This window comes from Heptranchias perlo, chromosome 2, assembly GCF_035084215.1.
Source record: "Heptranchias perlo isolate sHepPer1 chromosome 2, sHepPer1.hap1, whole genome shotgun sequence".
In the NCBI taxonomy this organism is placed as follows: Eukaryota; Metazoa; Chordata; class Chondrichthyes; order Hexanchiformes; family Hexanchidae; genus Heptranchias; species Heptranchias perlo.
In genome coordinates, this window is record NC_090326.1 from 32,053,750 (window position 1) to 32,074,328 (window position 20,579).

Consider the following 20,579-nt stretch of genomic DNA (forward strand, 5'->3'; position numbering starts at 1 on the left):
GTAAGTTGGGACCAATATTGTTACCAACTCTGCCTTGCCACAGCTTGAAGTAGTTGTGTTGCACTTGATTATGAAAAAGTCTATAAGAAAACCCCTAGGGTCTCTCCCTAGACAATCATCTCCTTCAACCAACTAATTACAGTGCAGTATTAGAAGCAGTGGAGCCATGTATGTCTTCAAATGGAACACATTCCCTCTGACCTTACAAAGCAGTATCTGTGCAGTGGCAGTAGGCCGAATTTAGGAGGGGAAAATAGTCCGTATATTTTTTTTTATTGCACAACCAAATGCATATGTTCAGAAAAAAATGTTTTGAGGTGAGGTTACATTTGGATTTAAAAGGGAGTCTAGACTCTCAGTATCCCTTTCTAAAAATCAAATAGTTTGCTTTTGGCTAACACAGTTTTGTTTCTTTTAACTTTTTTTAAATTGTGTGTTGAGAACCTCAGTGATGGAGTTGGCTTGGAGAAGTTGGAACTGTCTCAGGCAGTTGAATTAATACAGTTGAAATGACAGGACTACTGAAGAATACTGGATTAATGGCTGCACATCAGTTCTGGAAAACTGACTTGGCAACTAACCAAGGACAGCTTTGAAGATGAAAAGCAAAGCACTCATCAGAATGCAAGAATCCGTATATCTCCAATGTTCACTGTTCCTCCTTGCCCCCCTCCTCTGGTCTCTATTACAATTCTTTCCAAGTCCATTAACTAATTCCTCCTTCTCTAACAAAGTTGTATTTCATCATTTTTAGCATTCATTTCTGCTGGTTGAAATGCACATCCTTACTCCAGCTGTTCATAAGCAAATGGGAAGAAAAAATGTAGAATATAAAATTTGTTGTCATGCATAGTTATATGGTCAGGTGCCAAGTGTGAGGAAATAAACAGCATTCTGAGGGATCCATATCAATTCAGTACATCAGCCAGGAATGGCAGATGAATTTTAATATAGACAAATATAGGGTAATGCATTTTGGACTAGGAACAGGAGACTGCAAACATGTACGTAATGAAGATGGGTTCATTAGCAAAGATGCAAAAATAATTTGGTTGTGATTACCCAGACAACATGAAGCTGTTCTAACAAGGTTAAAGCATGTATTGGGACATAGGGAGGGAATGAAAAAGAGCATGAATTAAGTCAAAATTGGCTATTCTAAGTTGGCACAGAACATGGAGAATGCCATTTCTGCAGAATTTTGTGGAATTTTGGACAACCTACCTTCAACATGACATAGATGAATTTGAAAGAGTTCAAAGAGAAACAAAGATGATTCCAGAATTTATGATTCCAAGTTATGTGGAGATTTTTCAGAGTTGAATACTTCTTCACTGGAAAAAAGAGGGGGAGGGGAAGGATATGATCTAAGTCTTTAAAAAGCCGAGAGTTAGACAGCGTGGATGTAAGCAGTGTATTTCACTTGAACTATGAACACAGAACTAGAAGAGAGACTCTTAATAAGCTTCAAGTGAGACTAGAAATTGGAAGAATTTCTCTTTCTTCCTCTCCCACCACCAAACAGGGTAGTGGATATGTGGCATAGACTCCAATGAAACATTTATAGAAAGTGTTGAATAACTATTTCAAAAAAAAAGTGGGATAGTCATCCGGTTAGGAACAAAATTGAAGATTATATGAAAATGTAAAGAGCAAGCTGATCAAATATTCCACATAATACAATGGCTCCTGTGCTCCTGAGGTCAGAGGAGTGTCATGTTGCACAGGCAGCAGACCAGGGAAAAATAGTGCATTTGATTAGACAGTCCAGAGTTTAACTTGATTATTGTTGGGGAATAGGGCGTATTTATGTCGAACATTCCCCTCAGGACATTCCAGACGGGAGAACATACATGGTCTGTGCAAGGAACGTGAGTTTTCTATCGCTGCTTTTTTCCACTGATACTCTGGTTCTGCTCCCTCACACCATCTTCCTCCACTGTCTGGCTTGATAATCCCTTCAAGTATTGTTGCTCCAAATGATAGCAATCATTTAAGCATGAACACTCTCTACGTTTGGGCTTTAGCAGGTGGCCTAATGGTAAAGATTACATTAAAAAAGTAGTCTCATTAATGTTAAAATGGTTAATCCTTTGAAAACCCAAGGATCTTAGTTTCTCAACAAAACATTTTCCATTGGAATTTTAAAAAAATGGAATTATGCAATGCACCTCCATTTAGAGTTGTCTAAAAATACAATTTTAAAGACATCTGATTCTAGTATTGTATGGAAATGATATAGCAATCAGTTAAAGCGCACTTCTGCAAGATTACAACTCTTATAAACTGCTCCATGGCGTCAACATAATGCACGTTGTTCAAATCTGAAAGATTCATTAAGCTATTAGGGGAACATAAGACAGTCTGTCAACTATTCTGACTGCCCACAGTTAAGTGAAAGTAGACAGTATGTTTTTCCATTTGATGCAAGAAAACCGTTAATTCATCTCTATCTTTTAAAGACTGCACTTCAAACCAACTCTCATGCAACCTTAATGGGAGGTATATTCATTCAATCTTGCTGATCTACATTCAATGTCAGTTCACTTGGCTCACCAGATCTGTGCAGTGTGATAGCATCACATGATGAGAGGGTACAAAGAGAAAAGTGAATTAAATGGAGGGATGTCAATTCTATATGTACTCAACCCATTAGTTCAGATTCCAGTCCTGTGCTTGCAAAACTTGTACCCATGAAAAGTAGCCTTCAATAAAATTCAGCTTCTTTCAGGACAATAATCTAAAGATTTGTTTCATGTAGCAGCTTCCTTGTATGAAACACAAATCATGGTTTGCCGATTGATTTTATTGATTAGGTTCTCATTTGATAAATTGGACAGGATCTTCAATTTCAAACTGAATAAATCCTACTAATTTTAAACATGTGACTTTTACATGTACTCTGCTCAATACGTGCATTTTGTATTTTCATTTAGGTTATGATTTTATTACAAAAAAGAACCTGTGGCATTTAAACTATGATACCCACCAGCAGAAGCAACAATTTCATGCTTGTGGTAGTTGAGAGCATTGTTACTGGCACCAGCAACCTAAACGTCTACATGGCAGCAGCAGTAAAACTACCATAACTAGCAGTTCAATTGACTTTCCCATTTTCAGATCATTAGCAGCCAGAAGTTACCACCAAGGCAGAGGAACGTTGACATACAAGATTGTGGTATATCAGCTGACATCTCATGACTCAATATCTAACCAACTTGTTTTTTTTCCACGGTGGCAGAGGGAAGAGGAGGGTGAATAAATGGGCTTGGCAGTGGAGTTACACAGAGTAAGCCATTTAAGAAAAAAATTCTTGTAAGAAATGAGGAAGTTGCTACCCCAGTCCCAGACCAAACATTGTATAGCAATCATCTAGGAATAAGACTCCAGCAGTACATTGTTGTGTATCTATATCTTGCATTTGTGTGCACTTCTTGGCGGCACAACTTTACTTCCTGTTATCACACTTTTGTTGCACTTTGTTCCCCAAGAAAAAAAAAGAGACCATTAATTACACAGCTATTGCAGGCTTTGCTTTGTGATTTAGTGACTTCAGAAATTGCACTGAGAGAGAGAGAACAAACGGGGGCCGGAGGTCGTTGTGGGGGGGGGGGGGCGTCGGAGATTGTATGGGTGGGGGGGGGTGTCGGTCGATTGCATTTGTAGGGTCGCTGCAGGTAGACTTGTTGGGCCTGGGGGAGCACTCCTGCTCCTCCGGGCCCACAAGCTGTGCTATAAAGGCACTTACCTGCAGTTTCGGGCCTTCTCGCCTCCTCCCACGTGGCGTGAAGTAGAAGGTCCAGGAATCCCAGCCCCCAGGGGTTAAAAACAAAAAAAAATCTGTTAAAATGGAGGCCCACAGCTTTTACTGACCAACCCGCCTCCTGAGAGCGAGTTGGTCGCCCATCCCTCATCCTGCCTCTGTTAAAACCCGGAAGTGGGCAGGTTTTAGATTTTAAAATTTTTTACTGCCCTCCACCCCCAACCCACCTGTTTTTCCAATTTAATATCATGCCTAGAGTCTGTCTTTAACTGAATTTAAAAAATAGGTTGAATTATAAGGCAAACTGCCTTTAATTATCTCATCTGATTATTATCTATTATGGTGACATTTAAAAAATGTAAACATTCTAATTGCTAACAGATGCCAGCAGAAAGAAAAGCAGAGAGAGAGAAACTGAGGCAGAGATACATGCAGAGAGGGGTTTTTTTCTCTTTACAATATGAGGAAGTCAGTCCATGTTGTGAGGCTTTGATGCTTGATTTTCGTCTGGAGAATGTTGCTTTGATTTGCTTCTGGAAGCGGTAGGACCAATTAGGTGGCATTTTGACAAAGAAGTGTAATGTTTTATTTTCACTGGTGTCAAAGTCACAGGACAAATGGTTCCCACCTCAATCTTTGTTAAACTGTCGCAATTAAGGGTTTCTGCTTGATTGTAAATACATCATAATGGGTGAAACACTTTTGTCTATATTTGTTACCGTGCAATTTGCAACACATTCTGAATTGAAGAGGCTCTGATTACAATGAAGGAGGACTTGCAGATTTTTCTTAAATGACTGCCCATTATGTTGAAATAACATCCTCCTTAATGGCCTAATGGTGACGAGTAATAAGAGATTCAATGTTTAGTTACTGCGGATGAGATTCCTTTTAAACTAGTGCAGACCCAGCCAAAAAAAAACACATAACCTAATAACAAAAATTGACAAAATAATGTTTGTGTCTGGTAAACTCTTTTTTCCCCCCAGGAACTTAGTCCCTTGGCTGTTCAGATGGGTGAAAGATTCATCCAACATCAGCACTTCAGTAAATTATTATGGCGTTTCCCCAAACAAGCCCAATACCACGAGTAATACAATGTCATCTTCACTGTAATGCTGAATCGCTCCTCCCTCCCAATAATATTACAGTAGTAAAGCTATTACACACTAAAAACAATTTGAAATAAATGTGAGCCTTTTGCTGTCAACCTTCTCCACCGCCCCCCCCCGATTCTCTGTCCTATATTTTTTTGACTTTACTTTTTTTCCCTTAAAATTTGCTCTATCCAGTGTATTTAAAAAAAACTTTAACACAGCTCATCGACATTAATTCTTTAGCCTCTGTTTACACAGTCCATTTTGAAGGTGAAAGCAATTTTTAAAAAAGTTGCTATTTGGCAAAAAGCCACGTCTGAAAAACACTGTTTTTCTCAGCCAGTCAAATGGCAAACATCTAAAGGCTTATCCGGTCCAATCTGTTTTTCCCATGTTAAACCGAGAAGGGTCACTACTACCGCAGATGAGTGAACTTGACCATGGCGTGCCAAATGTTATACATAAAGATTTGCACAATATACTGTGACTGCTAGATTAGTGGCTTGCAGCAGATGAATGACAATCAAAGCTATACTTGTGCACAATAGGATCACAATACACAAGACCACCAAATGTGTCAATTACGTGAAGCTCATTCAAGTCTCCGAAATCAACATAAAATACACCGTGGTAAAGGCACACTTAGGATGACACGCAAACCCAGCGACCAATCAAATCCCACATTTTACCTGTGCCATGCTCTCCAACTCAATCTCATCTTCTAAATTCTAGACTGAAACCACTGCTAGAATAAAGGATGTGTGGCTGCACCACCTGACTACACAATGGTCATCACTTCACACCAGAAGAAGTGTATCCACAAATAGTGTCTCATTCTAACAATCTTGCTTTATTACATGCCATGGGCAATTGTTTAACTAGAATGAAGGATCTTCATGCACAGTGTTCAGTTCCATTCGCAACCCCTCAAATAATGAAGCAGTCCGAGCCCGCATGCAGCAAGACCTGGACAACATCCAGGCTTGGGCTCATAAGTGGCAAGTAACATTCGCGCCAGATAAGTACCAGGCAATGACCATCTCCAACAAGAGAGAGTCTAACCACCTCCCCTTGACATTCAACGGCATTACCATTGCCGAATCCCCCACCATCAACATCCTGGGGGTCACCATTGACCAGAAACTTAACTGGACCAGCCACATAAATACTGTGGCTACGAGAGCAGGTCAGAGGCTGGGTATTCTGCGGCGAGTGACTCACCTCCTGACTCCCCAAAGCCTTTCCACCATCTACAAGGCACAAGTCAGGAGTGTGATGGAATACTCTCCACTTGCCTGGATGAGTGCAGCTCCAACAACACTCAAGAAGCTCGACACCATCCAAGATAAAGCAGCCCGCTTGATTGGCACCCCATCCACCACCCTAAACATTCACTCCCTTCACCACCGGCGCACTGTGGCTGCAGTGTCACCATCCACAGGATGCACTGCAGCAACTCGCCAAGGCTTCTTCGACAGCACCTCCCAAACCCGCGACCTTACCACCTAGAAGGACAAGAGCAGCAGGTACATGGGAACAACACCACCTGCACGTTCCCCTCCAAGTCACACACCATCCCGACTTGGAAATATATCGCCGTTCCTTCATTGTCGCTGGGTCAAAATTCTGGAACTCCCTTCCTAACAGCACTGTGGGAGAACCGTCACCACACGGACTGCAGCAGTTCAAGAAGGCGGCTCACCACCACCTTCTCAAGGGCAATTAGGGATGGGCAATAAATGCTGGCCTCGCCAGCGACGCCCACATCCCGTGAACGAATAAAAAAAAAAGCTGACACCTGTAGCATTGGTTTGTGTGACAAACTTCCCTGTAACACTGGTCCCAAATACTTAGATGTTCTGCACAAGTGTCACAAAAATCAAATTTTTACACTATTGCTACACTCGGTTATACTAAATTTGTAGTTGTGTTGAATTAAATTAAACTAAACTGAATTATTAATCTGCTGAATTATCGGAGTATAAATGGAAAAGACTGAATTAAAAGCAGAGCACGAAGATAAATGCTCTTAAATCTTCTCTACTAGAGCAGGGTCCATATAGATAATCTCATAAGTCACCACAAATTGGATGAGATATCACACCTGCATATCAAATGAGTCACTCATAAATATAAATCACAACGATGGCTGCTTAATGGCAGATAAAGTACTGTTGAGAGTTTCCACTGCATCACTGCTTTAGTATTGTAGTGTAGTGTCAGTCTAGGTTATGTGCTCAAGGTTCTGGAGTGGGCCTTAACCCACAATCTTCTGACTCAGAATCGAGAATGTTACCACTGAGCCAAGCCTGATACCTGGCATTCCTGGCCAATATGCAACATGGAGGTGGAACCGAAGTGGTCTTTGTGTTTGGAGGAATGAAGCTTGGGCATTCTTGCTGCCAAGGTTGTCTTCCGTTGAATGAATTGGAACCCTTAAGTCCTATGCTGAATTTGTAGCTGACTTCACATTTTGAAGTCATGTGATGATAAAGGAATTCACGTACTTCCATTATTGGGATTCATTCATGACACTTGATGCGGATATTAAAGAAGAGGCTGGCCTCGATCAGAGGTCAAAGAGTCGTCAAGTGGAACTGAACTGACTGACTATAGTAAGCTGTGTTCACATAATATTTTGAAGGTCCAACAGTAACAGTTGTATCAGCAATGAGAGTTTTGGTTACTTTTAAACTAACTGTCATTTGCACAATCTTTTTCACTTGTGTTTCACATTGGACCAATTTGTAACCACTACACAGTAATCAGATTTGATCCAATTCAAATAAATGCTCAGCTTACTGGTATTTACACCAATATGACTGTAATGTTAATCTTTGAGGTTACAACGCTATTGCGTTCTATGGTCCAAGATGATAATGATCTGGGACAGCCAAATTCAATGTTGAGCAGATCAATCCAAAATAATTTAGCCGTTGACATATCGTAGGTCAAAGCAGAGCTGAACAGATACTCCCATGTAAGTCTTATAGCAGGCGAACAATTTAAGTGTTATATAGCACCTTTAACATACCATTATAAGCATCACCATCTGTAGCTTTTACTAAATGATTTGAAATACCACTTCAGGCAAATCAGATATTATACATTTACATCTTAAAAGGAAAGAGTTTGGTTGTGTTACCTACTTTTCCAAAGCCACAGCAATATCCTGAAAACCCTGCGCAGTTATGTTATTCTTGTCCCAAATTACTGTCCTGTTGAAAGAGATCAGCCACTTTTCAATAAGGCACTTGAAATATTTAATGTATAATATCATGCCCCAGAGAGACATTATGCAAATATTAATAGTTTAAGCTACACCAGCTGTAGTTTTAGTTAGTACTTGCTGATCTCCCTTGGCATTGCTCAAACAATCTGCAACACAGTTGTCATGTTTAGCTGCCAACTTGCCCTGTCCCTTCAAGGCCATTTCTCAGGTGCTCCCTCTGAGTAAGTCACCTAAACAGGTCCTGAGTTCAATCAGAGGACAATTATTGTTGTTGGAAGTCTCCCTGGATTGGTAGCTGCTATGTTTCTCTCAATGGTCTCTCCAGGTTATCAAATTGAGAAAAGAAAACAGGAAATAACTTGCTTTCTTTCTCATAAGATAAATCCATATAATATAAAGATCAGTTCTGAAGAAAAATCATTTGCAGAAGTATAATTTTACCTGAGCTTAGTGTTGATTTGCAGTGCCTTCCCCAGCATCTTAGCACCAATATCTCCCATTCCATTCCCACTGATGTCCACCTTAGTCAAGGAAGAGTTGCTGCCCAAAGCGTTAATTATGATTGTTAATTCAGTCTTAAGCTTTGAATCTGCCAGGGATAGTGACTCCAGCGGCTACAAGGAATAAAAAGAAACATATTAGCTTGAAATCAAATTCTTAAGGAATTTAAAAAAAAATTATTGGTCTGTCGAAGTTCAGATATTCTAATAGCATGAAAATAACAAAAAATGACTTGAATATTGATCAAATATTCTGTTCTTCCACTTTCAGACAAGGGTTATTTTTTAACTGCCCACATGATCCATTTCCTGACAGCATGGGCAAGCAAGCTGCTCCCAAGCCTCACTGAACAGTACTCAAGTCAACCACTGGGAGATACACACAAGTGTGACTGCAGTTAACTGATCCTCTAACTTACCTTATCACCTGTTGGAAAGTGCCTTGCTTGTGCTTAATGCCATTCCTCAGTGGTTTCAGCAAGATCAGGAACTTGCTGTATGAGCCATTACTGATGCAAACCCACATCCTGCTGCTCAGTGGCATTGCACACTGGTATACCAATACACCGTGCCAGGAGTCACATTTCTTGGGCATTTCGCACAAAGATTTAAGAGTCCCAAAAAGAAAGTTATCCAAACTCTGCTTATTTGAAGTCACATCTGTAGCCAAAACTTCCACAAATGTCCCTCAATTCAGTTTAGCTTCTTGCTGCTTTTGAGAATATCCAGCACTGCAGCTTTGCAATATTCATTCCTGCTTGGATAGAAAGTTGGAAAACTAACACATGGAAAGTATTCTAGGAACACTCTCTGACATAACACTACTGTTGCTCTGTCCAATGGTATTCAGCCAACAGCACAAGAAAGTTACACTTGTGATTTTACATGTATACACACCACATGCACAATTCATAGTCGATTTTCTGATAACCATGAGAGTGGTCACTGTGGAGAAATAACAATGTATTGAAGGTGAATTAACATCAGTTGGAACTGTTGACAACCTTGAGTGTCTCAAATGTGCATCAATGGGCTTTGCAATTTCTCCAAGTTACTCTCACAATCACATCAGCATCATTTCAATCATTTTGATTCTTTCTTAAATTGGGATTTCAATGGTGATTCTAACTGTTTTCAATTGACAGCACCAACTGTAAGCATGGGGGTGAGTTTTCCAATATATGCCACTGACGCTCAGCTTTACCGCTCTGACTCCTCCATTGTTCTCCTGGCTGGCCCACAGCCAGCTTCAATAGCTATAAATTACAAGTCACACAAAATATTGTGTATGTGATTTCACCCACACTAAGGCTTGCATCCATTATCACCCCTGTCCTTGCCAAATTCCATTGGCTTCCTGTGTCCTAGACAATCGACGCAAGATTCTCGGACACAGGAAGCCAAAGGGTTGATTTTAAAAATTGTATTCAATAGCGAGAGACCTTTAAATGGTTCAAATAAATGCTATATTTTTTTTAAGCAGCGTCTTTCACCATCGGTGCATGCTCAGTAATTTCCACTGCACAATATTTTGCTGAAATTCACCAGAGCAAACACATTCTGCAGAAGGACAGTATTCATCACCATAGATGAACAGCAACTCCAAACAAGTCATCCATCTTCAGTGCCAAAATGAATATTAAGCTCTACACTAAGATGCTATTTCAAAATGATCAAAAGTTTAATAAGGTCCTGCAATAATACCGGTAATGTTTAAAACAAACTAGAATTCCAATAAAATTAGTTCAATAACAAGGGCCTGGCCCTTCCTTCTAATCAGAAATGATTTTGCCAGAAACTAAAAACAGATTATCACTGCAACAACTTGCATTTCTAGAACACTCACTAAGTACAGAGAGATGTCTCAGAGTACATTACAAGGCAACCGATCACAAGGGGACACTAAGCAGAAAGCAGGAAAGTAAAAGGGTTATAAGGGGCCAAAAGCAGTGTCAAAAGAAGAGTCTTAAGGAGGTTTTTAAAGGCAGGAAGTGAGGTGACAAGACAAAGGTACTGAGAAAGTTCCGGACACAGGGGTATAATGGCCAAAGGAGCAGCTGCTGATGAGGAGCAGGGAAGTATACAAGTGGACCACTGTTGGAGGAAAAGAATGTGCACAAAGAGACAAAGGAGGCAGGAGATTGTGGATGCAAGAAAGGCCAAGGTCATGGTGGCACTTGAAGATTAGGACAAGAATCTTACGTCGATTGACAGGAAGCCAATGGAATTTGGCAAGGACAGGGGTGATAATGGATACAATCCTTAGTGTGGGTGAGATCACAGACACAATATTTTGTGTGACTTGTAATTTATAGCTGTTGAAGCTGGAGGCCAGCCAGGAGAACAATGGAGGAGTCAGAGCGGTAAAGCTGAGCGTCAGTGGCGTATATTGGAAAACTCACCCCTGTGCTTACAGTTGGTGCTGTCAAGGGTAGCATGTAAATGAAAAAGGGGAGGGTGCCAAGGATGGAATTCTGAGGTACACCAAAGGTGACCATAAAGTATGGAAAGAGAAGCCATTGGAGGCAATGTAATATTGATAGTGTGAACAGTAAGAGTAAAATTAGTACTATGGAGGTGAACTGTGGAGGAAAGACCTTCAAGATGGAACAGGAGTAGGCCATTCAGTCTCTTGAGCCTGTTCCTCCATTCAATTAGATCACGGCTGATCTGTATCTTACCTTGATCTACCTGTGGTTCCATAACCCTTAATACCCTTGACAAACAAAAATCTATTAATCTCAGTTTTGAAATTTTCAATTGATCTCATCTCAACAGCTTTGTGTGGAAGAGAGTTCCAGATTTTCACTACCCTTTGCGTGAAGAAGTGCTTCCTGACATCACCCGTGAACGGCCTAGCTCTAATTTTAAGGTTATGTCCCCTTGTTCTGGACTCCCCACCAAAGGAAATAGTTTCTCTCTGTCTACCCTATCAAATCCTTTATTCATATTAAACACCTCAATTAGATCACCCCTTATTCTTCTATATTCAAGGGAATATAAACCTAGTCTATGCAATCTGTTTTAACCCTTTTAGGGTAATTTAAACCTTTTAGTCCCAGTATCATTCTGGTGAATCTGCACCGTACCCCCCTCCAAGGTCAATATATCCTTCAGTGCAGTACTCCAGACAGGGTCTAACCAGAGCACTGAACAGCGGTAACATAACTTCCACCCCTTTGTATTCCAGCCTTCTTCAGATAAAGGCCAACGTTGTATTAGCCTTTTACATTTTTTTTTGTACCTGTCCATTAGCTGTTAGTGATTTCTGTACTTGGACCCCAAAATCTCTCTGCTCATCCACAGTTCCCGGCTTCTCACCATTTAGAAAATACTCTGATCTATCTTTCTTAGGTCCAAAGTGGATGACCTCACACTTTTCCACATTGAAATCCATGTCACAGTTTTGCCCACTCACTTAATCTATCGATGTCCCTTTGCAACTTTCTGTTTCTATCTACACTATTTATTATACCACCTAACTTAGTGTCGTCAGCAAACGGCTCTCTATTCCTACATCCAAGTCATTTATAAATATGGTGAAAAGCTGCGGTCCCAATATAGATCCCTAAGGGACACCACGGAGGTTAAATTGGTTAACCCCCGAAACCGGGCACGGGTATTGCGATTCGCAATTAACCCACGCCCGGTGCTTCTGTCGCAAGCAGGATGAGCCATTCATCCTGCCTGAACATTCACCTCAGCCCAAGGGCTAAAACCCAGCGCTGACATAAGGACTGAATGACATTTGAACTTTCCACCAGCAGGGGGAGCCCAAATCTCTTAAAGGCAGGCTGTCTCTCTGACAGCCAGTCAGCCAAAATCTCTTAAAGGTAGCCGGTACCTGTAATTTGCTAAAAATAACAGTCTGCTGTCTGCACAGAGTCTCAACGGAGATCAGACATCGCACATGTAAAACACAGCTGCAGGTCCCGTCCCTATGTTTACAAACTGTTGAGTTATTTTAAAAAATTGAATAAAAGGTTGCGCACCACTAAATCCTACATCCTCCAATCTGCATGCCAGACCTCACCAGTCTGCCGGTTCGAGTTGGTACCAGGCATGTGAGAGTGCGTGTACCAAGGTTCTCTGTTGATGCATTAGAGGCCTTGGTGCAAGAGGTGGACAGAAGGAGGGACATCCTATATCCGCAGGGTGGGGGGGGGGGGGGGGGCGGGTGGAGGCAAGAGGCCCTCCAGACATATGCTTAAAAGGCAGTGGGAGGCAGCAGGGGATGAAGTCAATGCCAGGAGCATAGCACCACGAACATGGATGCAGTGCAGGAAGAAGTTCAATGCTTTGACATGAGTGGTCAAGGTGAGTGAAGTCAACTGTCAAGTGGCATCTCCTATCAACTGCACCACGAGCCACATCCGCTGCTCCACGCACTACACCCCCCCCATACCAACAAACTCTTTCCATCAGTACTCAACTCTTCCAATCAGATGCTTCCTCTCTTACACATTACCACTGTTCCAAGCCGCCCACCCACAACTCACAGGTCACACACATTGGCAGTTATTCAACCATAACAGGCACATCACCCAAACACATATCCCACTTTCTTTCAGGAGAAGGCATATCAGAAGGCAGCAAGTGGCATTGGCATTTAGCCCCTCGAGCCTGTTCCACCATTCAATGAGATCATGGTTGATCTGTGACCTAACTCCATATACCTGCCTTAGCTCCATATCCCTTAATACCCTTGGTTAACAAAAATCTATCAACCTCAGATTTAAAATTAACTATTGAGCTAGCATCAACTGCCGTTTGCAGAAGAGCGTTCCAAACTTCTCCCACCCTTTGCGTGTAGAAGCGTTACCTAACTTGCATGTCCTGGCTCTAAATGTTAGGCTATGTCCCCTAGTCTTGGTAATCAAGTATAGGAGATCTCCAAAAACAGGTACAAATGCATCAGCAACCAGAAACAATAATCCAGCCACTAACCTGTAAATCCTGCATGGTCCCTTTAAATAGCACTGATAGGTGGTCCTCCAGGCACTCAAAGACGTGTTTAGATGGTTGTGGTTAAGACAGTATGTTGAGTGGAGTGTTAAGTGCCAAAATGGTGTCTATTACTTTAAATCAACATTGCACACTGTTCAAATGTGTAGTGTCGAAACAATGGGCACTACACGGCCCAATTTAGCGCCCCACTTGTCACATCCTGCCAATTTGAGTACATACCCAATATCCCTACTCTCTGACTCCTACCTTCTATCCAATTCCCTATCTAAGCCAATAGGTTGCCTGCAATTCCACATGCTCTCATTTTTGTTAGCAGTCTCTTATGCAAAACCTTGTCAAAAAGTGTCAAATGAAGTGGAAAGGTCAAGGAGAATGAAGACAGTCAAGAAGTCCTCGTCATAGCCATACAGGATGTCGTTGGTGACTTTGACTTGTTCCACCTCGTGTTGCAGGTGGGGTGGAAGGCTGATTGGATAGCAATGAACAAGGAGTGTTGCGCGAGGTGGGAGTGTAGACACATTCCAGGACTTTAAAAAGAAAAGGAAAGGTTGCAAGTAGTGCAGTAGTTAAAGATGCAGATGGTGAGAGAATTTTTTTTTGAGGAGGGAGGTGGTTGATGAAACAGAGAATAAGGACAGGTTGATAATGTCAGTGGTCATTGGATCAAGATAGGGAAGTTGGGTAGTCAGATGTTTGGACTTTAGAGGGTCGAAGGAGCAGGTGGTGGGCTTCATGGATTACATCAGTTTAGCCATAGTGGAAAAAAATAAGCTATAGACTATTGGGGAGGGGTCAGAGGAAGCTACAGCAAGAAAGCAGATTTCTTGATTTTGTACATGAAAAACTCCATGAGCTCCTCTTCCAAACATATAGACTATTCTATGAAAGGGAAGTGAGGAAGTACTAGAACCAGATAGGGTCCTAAATCCTTACACAAAATACTGACACTGTGCTTTACTGAAAAGTTTCTAAATCATAGAACCTGCAAGTCATTGCAAAGATCTGGCTGACTACTGAGGATTTTAGCTTGGAACTCGAGATACAATTAAATCACACCTCCCTTGAATAACAAATCTGATTGAAGTGTAGCTGAATTTGACACGGGGTCCCTAATGCCAATGATGCACTCTATCCAATTTATTTAATAACCATTGGTGACATTACCAAGGTGACAATGTTTGACGAGATTTTTCACTGCAAGGTAATGAAGCAAAAACCCCAGGAAATTAATGTAGCATTGCTGTCCACATTTTTCAACCGGATATTCATTCAGCTCTCCTTTACTGCAGTTAATTTAGTAGCATTAATATTCTCTTCTACACATCTCATTCCTTTGAACTGCCAAGTCTCACGGAAGACTGGATAATTTTATTCTCTAGTTCTGATCACAACTTAAATGAAACCCAATTATCTCTGGCTTACTTTTAGCTTTATAAAGACTTAATTCAGGCTCTCTCACAATCTTCTTTCATTCCCCCTCAAATTGTTTTAAGTTCCAGAATTATTTTGCCACCTTCCTCTGTACCACATCCAGTGCATCAACATTCTTTTGAAGGTATTCTAACTTCCATTGACCTTACCACTGAATTAAAATACCTGTTTAAATTTCTATTCCAATGCCTCAGTGTGCACCCCAGCACTTCATTAATTCATTTAATAACCTCACATTGACTGGATATGAGCACATGTTCGAAATAAATCGCTCAAATCTTTCACCTGTTCCACTTTTGGTGGTGGATAACCACTCATTCATATTTCCTGTATCAAGAGTCTTTTAAAAATGCCAACATTATAAGTGCTGAATGATTTTAATTTAAACACCTCGAAGTAATGAATTTACTTCCCTTTATCCACCATCCCTTTCCTCCTTATTGGAAAATTCTCAATAATGCCTTTCTGCACGTGATGAGTGCTGCAGAAACACCAAGTTGTTAATTGTACTCGATTAATCAGCAAGGATTTTCGTGGATAATGAGATCCAGGACCGCCAATGTACTTTTAATTCATCCAACTCTGTTGTTCGGTTGCTGGTGGCTAAATCAGTTGGAATTGCTGACCTGTCAACAGATCTGGCGGCTCAGTGCTCCATCGCACACTCACTCCCGAGTCCAGTTGTCTGGCCCAAGCATGCTAGCCAGAAATAGTCCAGACGTTAACCATGACCTGCTTCATCTTAGCTAAAGAGCTAAGCACTAATGAATTGGTAGAAAAAAAGGCCAACACCCCCCTAGTATTAAAGAGTTAGGGATGCCATATCTGCACCATTGAGTAGAGCTCAGCACTGATAGATGACATTTTTTTTTTCCACAGCCTTGGCTCCAGGTATTCCTCCCCCCATCTCTCCTGTTCATTACTCTCAGTGAAGCAGTAGTGAAGAATCCAAGAAAGTGAAGGAACATGACACTTTCACATAAATCTCAGGAACATCAGCATCTCAAATGGGCTACAACGTGAATAAAATCTGAAGTGAAAAAGTTACATTCCCTCATCATTTGAAAACAATTGCTAAAATGTCCCCAACAATGAAAGAAATAAATTCTACCTTCAATTTCTCACAATAGTGTCTGGTTCCACACATACTCCCATGGGTGACTGATCACTCCACAAAGAAAAACGGAATGCATTTCACGATATTAGAGGCTATTTTTTCCGTCTAATTCTAGTTATTTTGAGAAGTAGTTTGTAAGTGAAGGGATCAAACAGCCTTCAAAAACCAAAAATATTAACACTTGTAACTTCTGGGAACTAATCTGTAATCATTTTGGAAATGCTAGTTAATTTTTTTTAGCTTGTGTGTGTTTTTTTTCCCTAATTTAAAAACCTCCAATAAGTGAAATCGGATGGTTGTCTTCCCATCTCTATTTACTCTCGCTAGAACATCAAGTCAAACAGCAAACCTTGAAAAAATAAACTTACTGATTCTTCATCCTGAATCATCTGCACAATGTTATCAAGCACGGGTGCAAGATTCCTGCGAAAAATAATTTACTCATCATTAGTTCAAGGGATTCCTTAATTGATAACATATCATAAGTACTGTACAGGAATGAAGCTCTATAATAAATACCAATTGTAGTTTAAACCCCCCCCCCCACCCCCGCAGCCTGCTTCTCTATTGAAGGCACCAACTATTGCTGGTGAACAGTTCCACAGGCACTGGCAGCCCATTGGCACCTTGACCAAGTGGCAATTATTCAGGTCATGTATGAGCCTAGACAATTTGGATAGGCTATTTGACTATGGAGGTTATCATAGCCAAGCCCTATCCTACTCTCACTAAATATTCACACAAGTATACTTTGCAGCAGGAGTCACTAACAGCAGGAGCAGGAAAGCTGGTTTATTTCCCTCTCTCTGGCCCCCTGAGGCACTGAGTTTGCAGCACTCTTGCTTTGGGTGACATCAGTAAATTAAGTATAGACGAAGAATTGAACATGGAACCATCTGGTCTGTATACCTTATTGCTGAGGTATCCACAGGCAGCACAGAAATAACCAGCTTCATTAAATATTCATCGATACCATTTTCAAAAAAAATTTGATTACAGCACTGAAAGTAAATATAAAACGTGAGAGACTATTATTCATTGCCTTAGTGTGTTGGATTGTTACAACAAAAACAAAGTGCATTTATATAGCGTCTTTAACATAGTAAAATGTCCCAAGGCGCTGCACAGGAGCGATTATCAAACAAAATTTGACACCAAGGCACATAAGGAGATATGTCAGGTAAACAAAAGCTTGGTCAAAAAGATAGGTAGAACATGACAATCAAAAATGTGAAAAAAATCATTGGTAGGTGCTGATATTATGGCACCTTTAGGACAAATAATTTTCTTTCCTACCATTTTTGCTACAAATACTTCTTGTTTATTTCCACAAACATGTAATTTCCTTTCTTAAATCGTTCAAAGTTTCTGCCACTCTTCATTCACTTCAGGGAGGTTTCGAATAGGATTCAGAAACCAGGCTCAGCAGGTCACTGGCATTTTCTCCAGCAGCTTCTTTGGGGCTCAGGTGATGTATGGCAGATATCTGATTGCATTCATTTTAGCTATTTTTTCATCCTTTGTTCCCGGCATTGATTGCACACATTCTATTTGGACTCCTGACAGACTTGTGACCAGTTACAGCATCTGAACTTCTTTCCAGCAGAAAATTGAACTTCCAGTGGGAAGATTCCCTCTCTATTCTGTGATTCTGGTATATTTACAACTTTAAAAAAAAAATTAACACTAATTTTATATTAAAAATACAAGTCAGAAGTTGTAATATGAAATAAAATATGGTCAATAATCTTTTTAACTCAGTTACATCTAGAACAGTTGCAAATTTAGGCTGTGGTCTAATGACAAAGCCAAAAAGATGAAAATGAAACAAAAAACAAGCACTAAGGTTTCACTGGCTACTGAAGGGCAAGTGCCCAATGTTCTTTGTGACAATGACAAACGAGAAGCATCGTACTTTGGAACAGTAACACACGCATAATTAAATATCAGAGGGAGTCAAGGCCAAGCGTAGTCTTTGGGGTGAGAGGGAAGAAGATAATTGGTGTAGGGCATGCAGATGTAATTCAGTCCTATTCTGAACTACCATTTTGTCTTTACTTTTATACTTCCTTTATAAGTTCCTTTGTTCACACTGATAATGGAAATTGCCTATGTAAACTTGTCACATTGCAATTACATCCTCCAGCCAGTGGAATGGAAAAAGTTGACAGGAAGTGCATGTGGATATATTATCTATATATTATATAGATAGCCCACCAGATGATAAAATTGGGGGATGTGGTATTGTGTTATGAATGTGGAAGCAGAATGCCACCTGTGGAAATACAGCTGAATCTGATGACGTCAACGTACAAAAGTACAAATTTAAAAGCACGGAGAGGCAGACTAGTCACACAATACACACGGGCAGGAACACCAATTGTACCAGAATGCTCCAGCTGTTTACTCTCTGGTCCTCACAACTCACCTGCTTTTGGTTAGTCGCATTCACAACAAGATAGAAAGATTCCCCACAGTCTACACAGATTTTTCACTCTGGGTTCTTTTTTTAAAAAACTTTTCACACACATCATAGAACAGTTAGATTACAAACTAATCAGTACAGCTGAAATTCCCAGCCTAGATATCCCAGATCATGAAGAGCTAATAAAGAGCCCCTGCGGTTTCTATGGCTCACGATAAACTTATCCACTGCCTTAGAACCCTACTTCTACTAAAAGTGAATGCAGGGTCAGTTTCAAGTTTCTTACACTTTCCTGGATTTTGGAAACAAATCCAAAAACCACTGTGTTGAAATTACAAATGCTGCTGAGATTTCCAGTACTTAACATCTTACATCCAGACATTTCATTTCCTGCAGCCCCCATACAAGGAAAAGCTTTTCCACTAACAGTCAAGGTTCCTTGTTCATTCATGTGCCAGATGGAACAGTACTATAGACTGGAAAAACATAATAACCACACTAAGAAATAGTGACTTTATGAATTTCCATTGTATGGCAACACCTGCAACATGATCAGGTATATGCTGATATTTTCCAAAATATTACTCTCACTATAAATATAAAATATGCTGTACTGTATAACCTCCACAATGACCAGGAACAAGATCTGAAGCCACAGTCAGAATCTGAAAGTGCTCCAAAAAGGTCAGGTTCAAGATTTTTCCAAATTAATCTAAATCTATGCCAATTAAAACCCTTCAAGATGGATTCTGCACACACTTCAAAGCAAATAAAAACATGTGCTAATGTGGTGCAATTCCAGGGCCTTGTTAAAAGTTTATTTATATCGTGCTGGTGAGAGATACAGTTGGAATCATAGCGACAAAGAGAAGAAAGTTTACTTCTGGAAAAAAAATGCAATATGCACTGGCCGTCCTTGACCTGCAGCAGTTATGGAATTTCATTCAAATCTCCAGTGAGAGAGAACTGACTCACCACTGCAGCCTCAGAATTTGAATATCTATGATTTAGAGGATCTAAATTCCACCACCACCTCCTCTCCAAATTTATCTCAACACTTGCATAACCACAGGGGGGGCCTTTAATGCAATTGCTGTATTAATACTTTTTAAAAAAACTTATATAGGGAAAGCTTGAATATACAATGGCCTGCATCAACTTTTTTTCCCCAGATATTCAAACATTGTTACAATAGTGTTACAGGAAAACATTTTTTTAATTCCAATTTTCTCCCTCACTTGAAGTCATTAACTCACTTTGCTGTTCAGTTCCAAGGGTACTGGTGCCTCTCCAGCAACTTCTCCAAGTGGTTTGTGTCTGTATGCTATTTAATTACTGATGGCATCACAGCCATGTCCAATGCTGCCCTCACTCAATGTCTACACATGCGCACTTTCAGCAGGAGTCAACCTGGCTGATATTTTCTTTCCCCAAGCAGTGCCGCTGACTCCAACTGCTGCACCAGCTGAGATCAGCACAGACTGGGAATCCGAACATGGGACCCTCTGGTCTTTATGGGTTATTGCTACTATGGGCAGTGTCCATATGTACAATGTGATTGGAGAACCCAAATACTTTAAAAAAAAACATAGAAAGTACTACACAACAAAAAGCAGCTGGAAGGGCAGATGACCTGCCTTCAGGCTTCCACTAATTGATCCAAACTGGCTGCTGGGAGATTCAGGAGCAGCTGGTCAGATGAATTTCACTTCCTGTGATGAGTGCCCACCCTCTTGCCCTTCCCACAGCAATACAACAAGAGATGAATCACAGGAGCATTGTGGGGATCAAAGCTGCAGTCCACCACTACAAAACGCAGCCCAAAAACTGCACCACAGTTTGAGCAACAGTTCAATTATTCAAGGTTAATATCCTGAATAGAAGATTTGGTGCACGAAAAACATTACCTTCTAAGAAATCTATAATATATGCTTAATTCTCACGTCTGAATCAGTTTGCTAACCGTATTTAATGAAGCATGCCATTAACAAAGGGAAGTCCATACCAATAAAACCCAGCAAGACCCAGATAGTAAAAATAGTGCCG

At 40.6% G+C, this 20,579-nt stretch overlaps 1 protein-coding gene across 3 annotated transcripts in view; it reads right to left on the minus strand.

Annotated features, from left to right (window-relative positions):
• Positions 1-20,579, minus strand: part of LOC137336684 (F-actin-uncapping protein LRRC16A-like) — a 371,070-nt gene that overhangs the window by 121,760 nt on the left and 228,731 nt on the right. For all 3 annotated transcript variants that reach the window (XM_068001680.1, XM_068001681.1, XM_068001678.1), the window contains exons 20-22: positions 16,477-16,531; positions 8,534-8,706; positions 8,010-8,078 (exon numbers count right to left, since the gene is read on the minus strand). In XM_068001680.1, the coding sequence (XP_067857781.1) occupies positions 8,010-8,078; positions 8,534-8,706; positions 16,477-16,531 (297 nt within the window). The remainder of the gene's footprint in view (positions 1-8,009; positions 8,079-8,533; positions 8,707-16,476; positions 16,532-20,579) is intronic.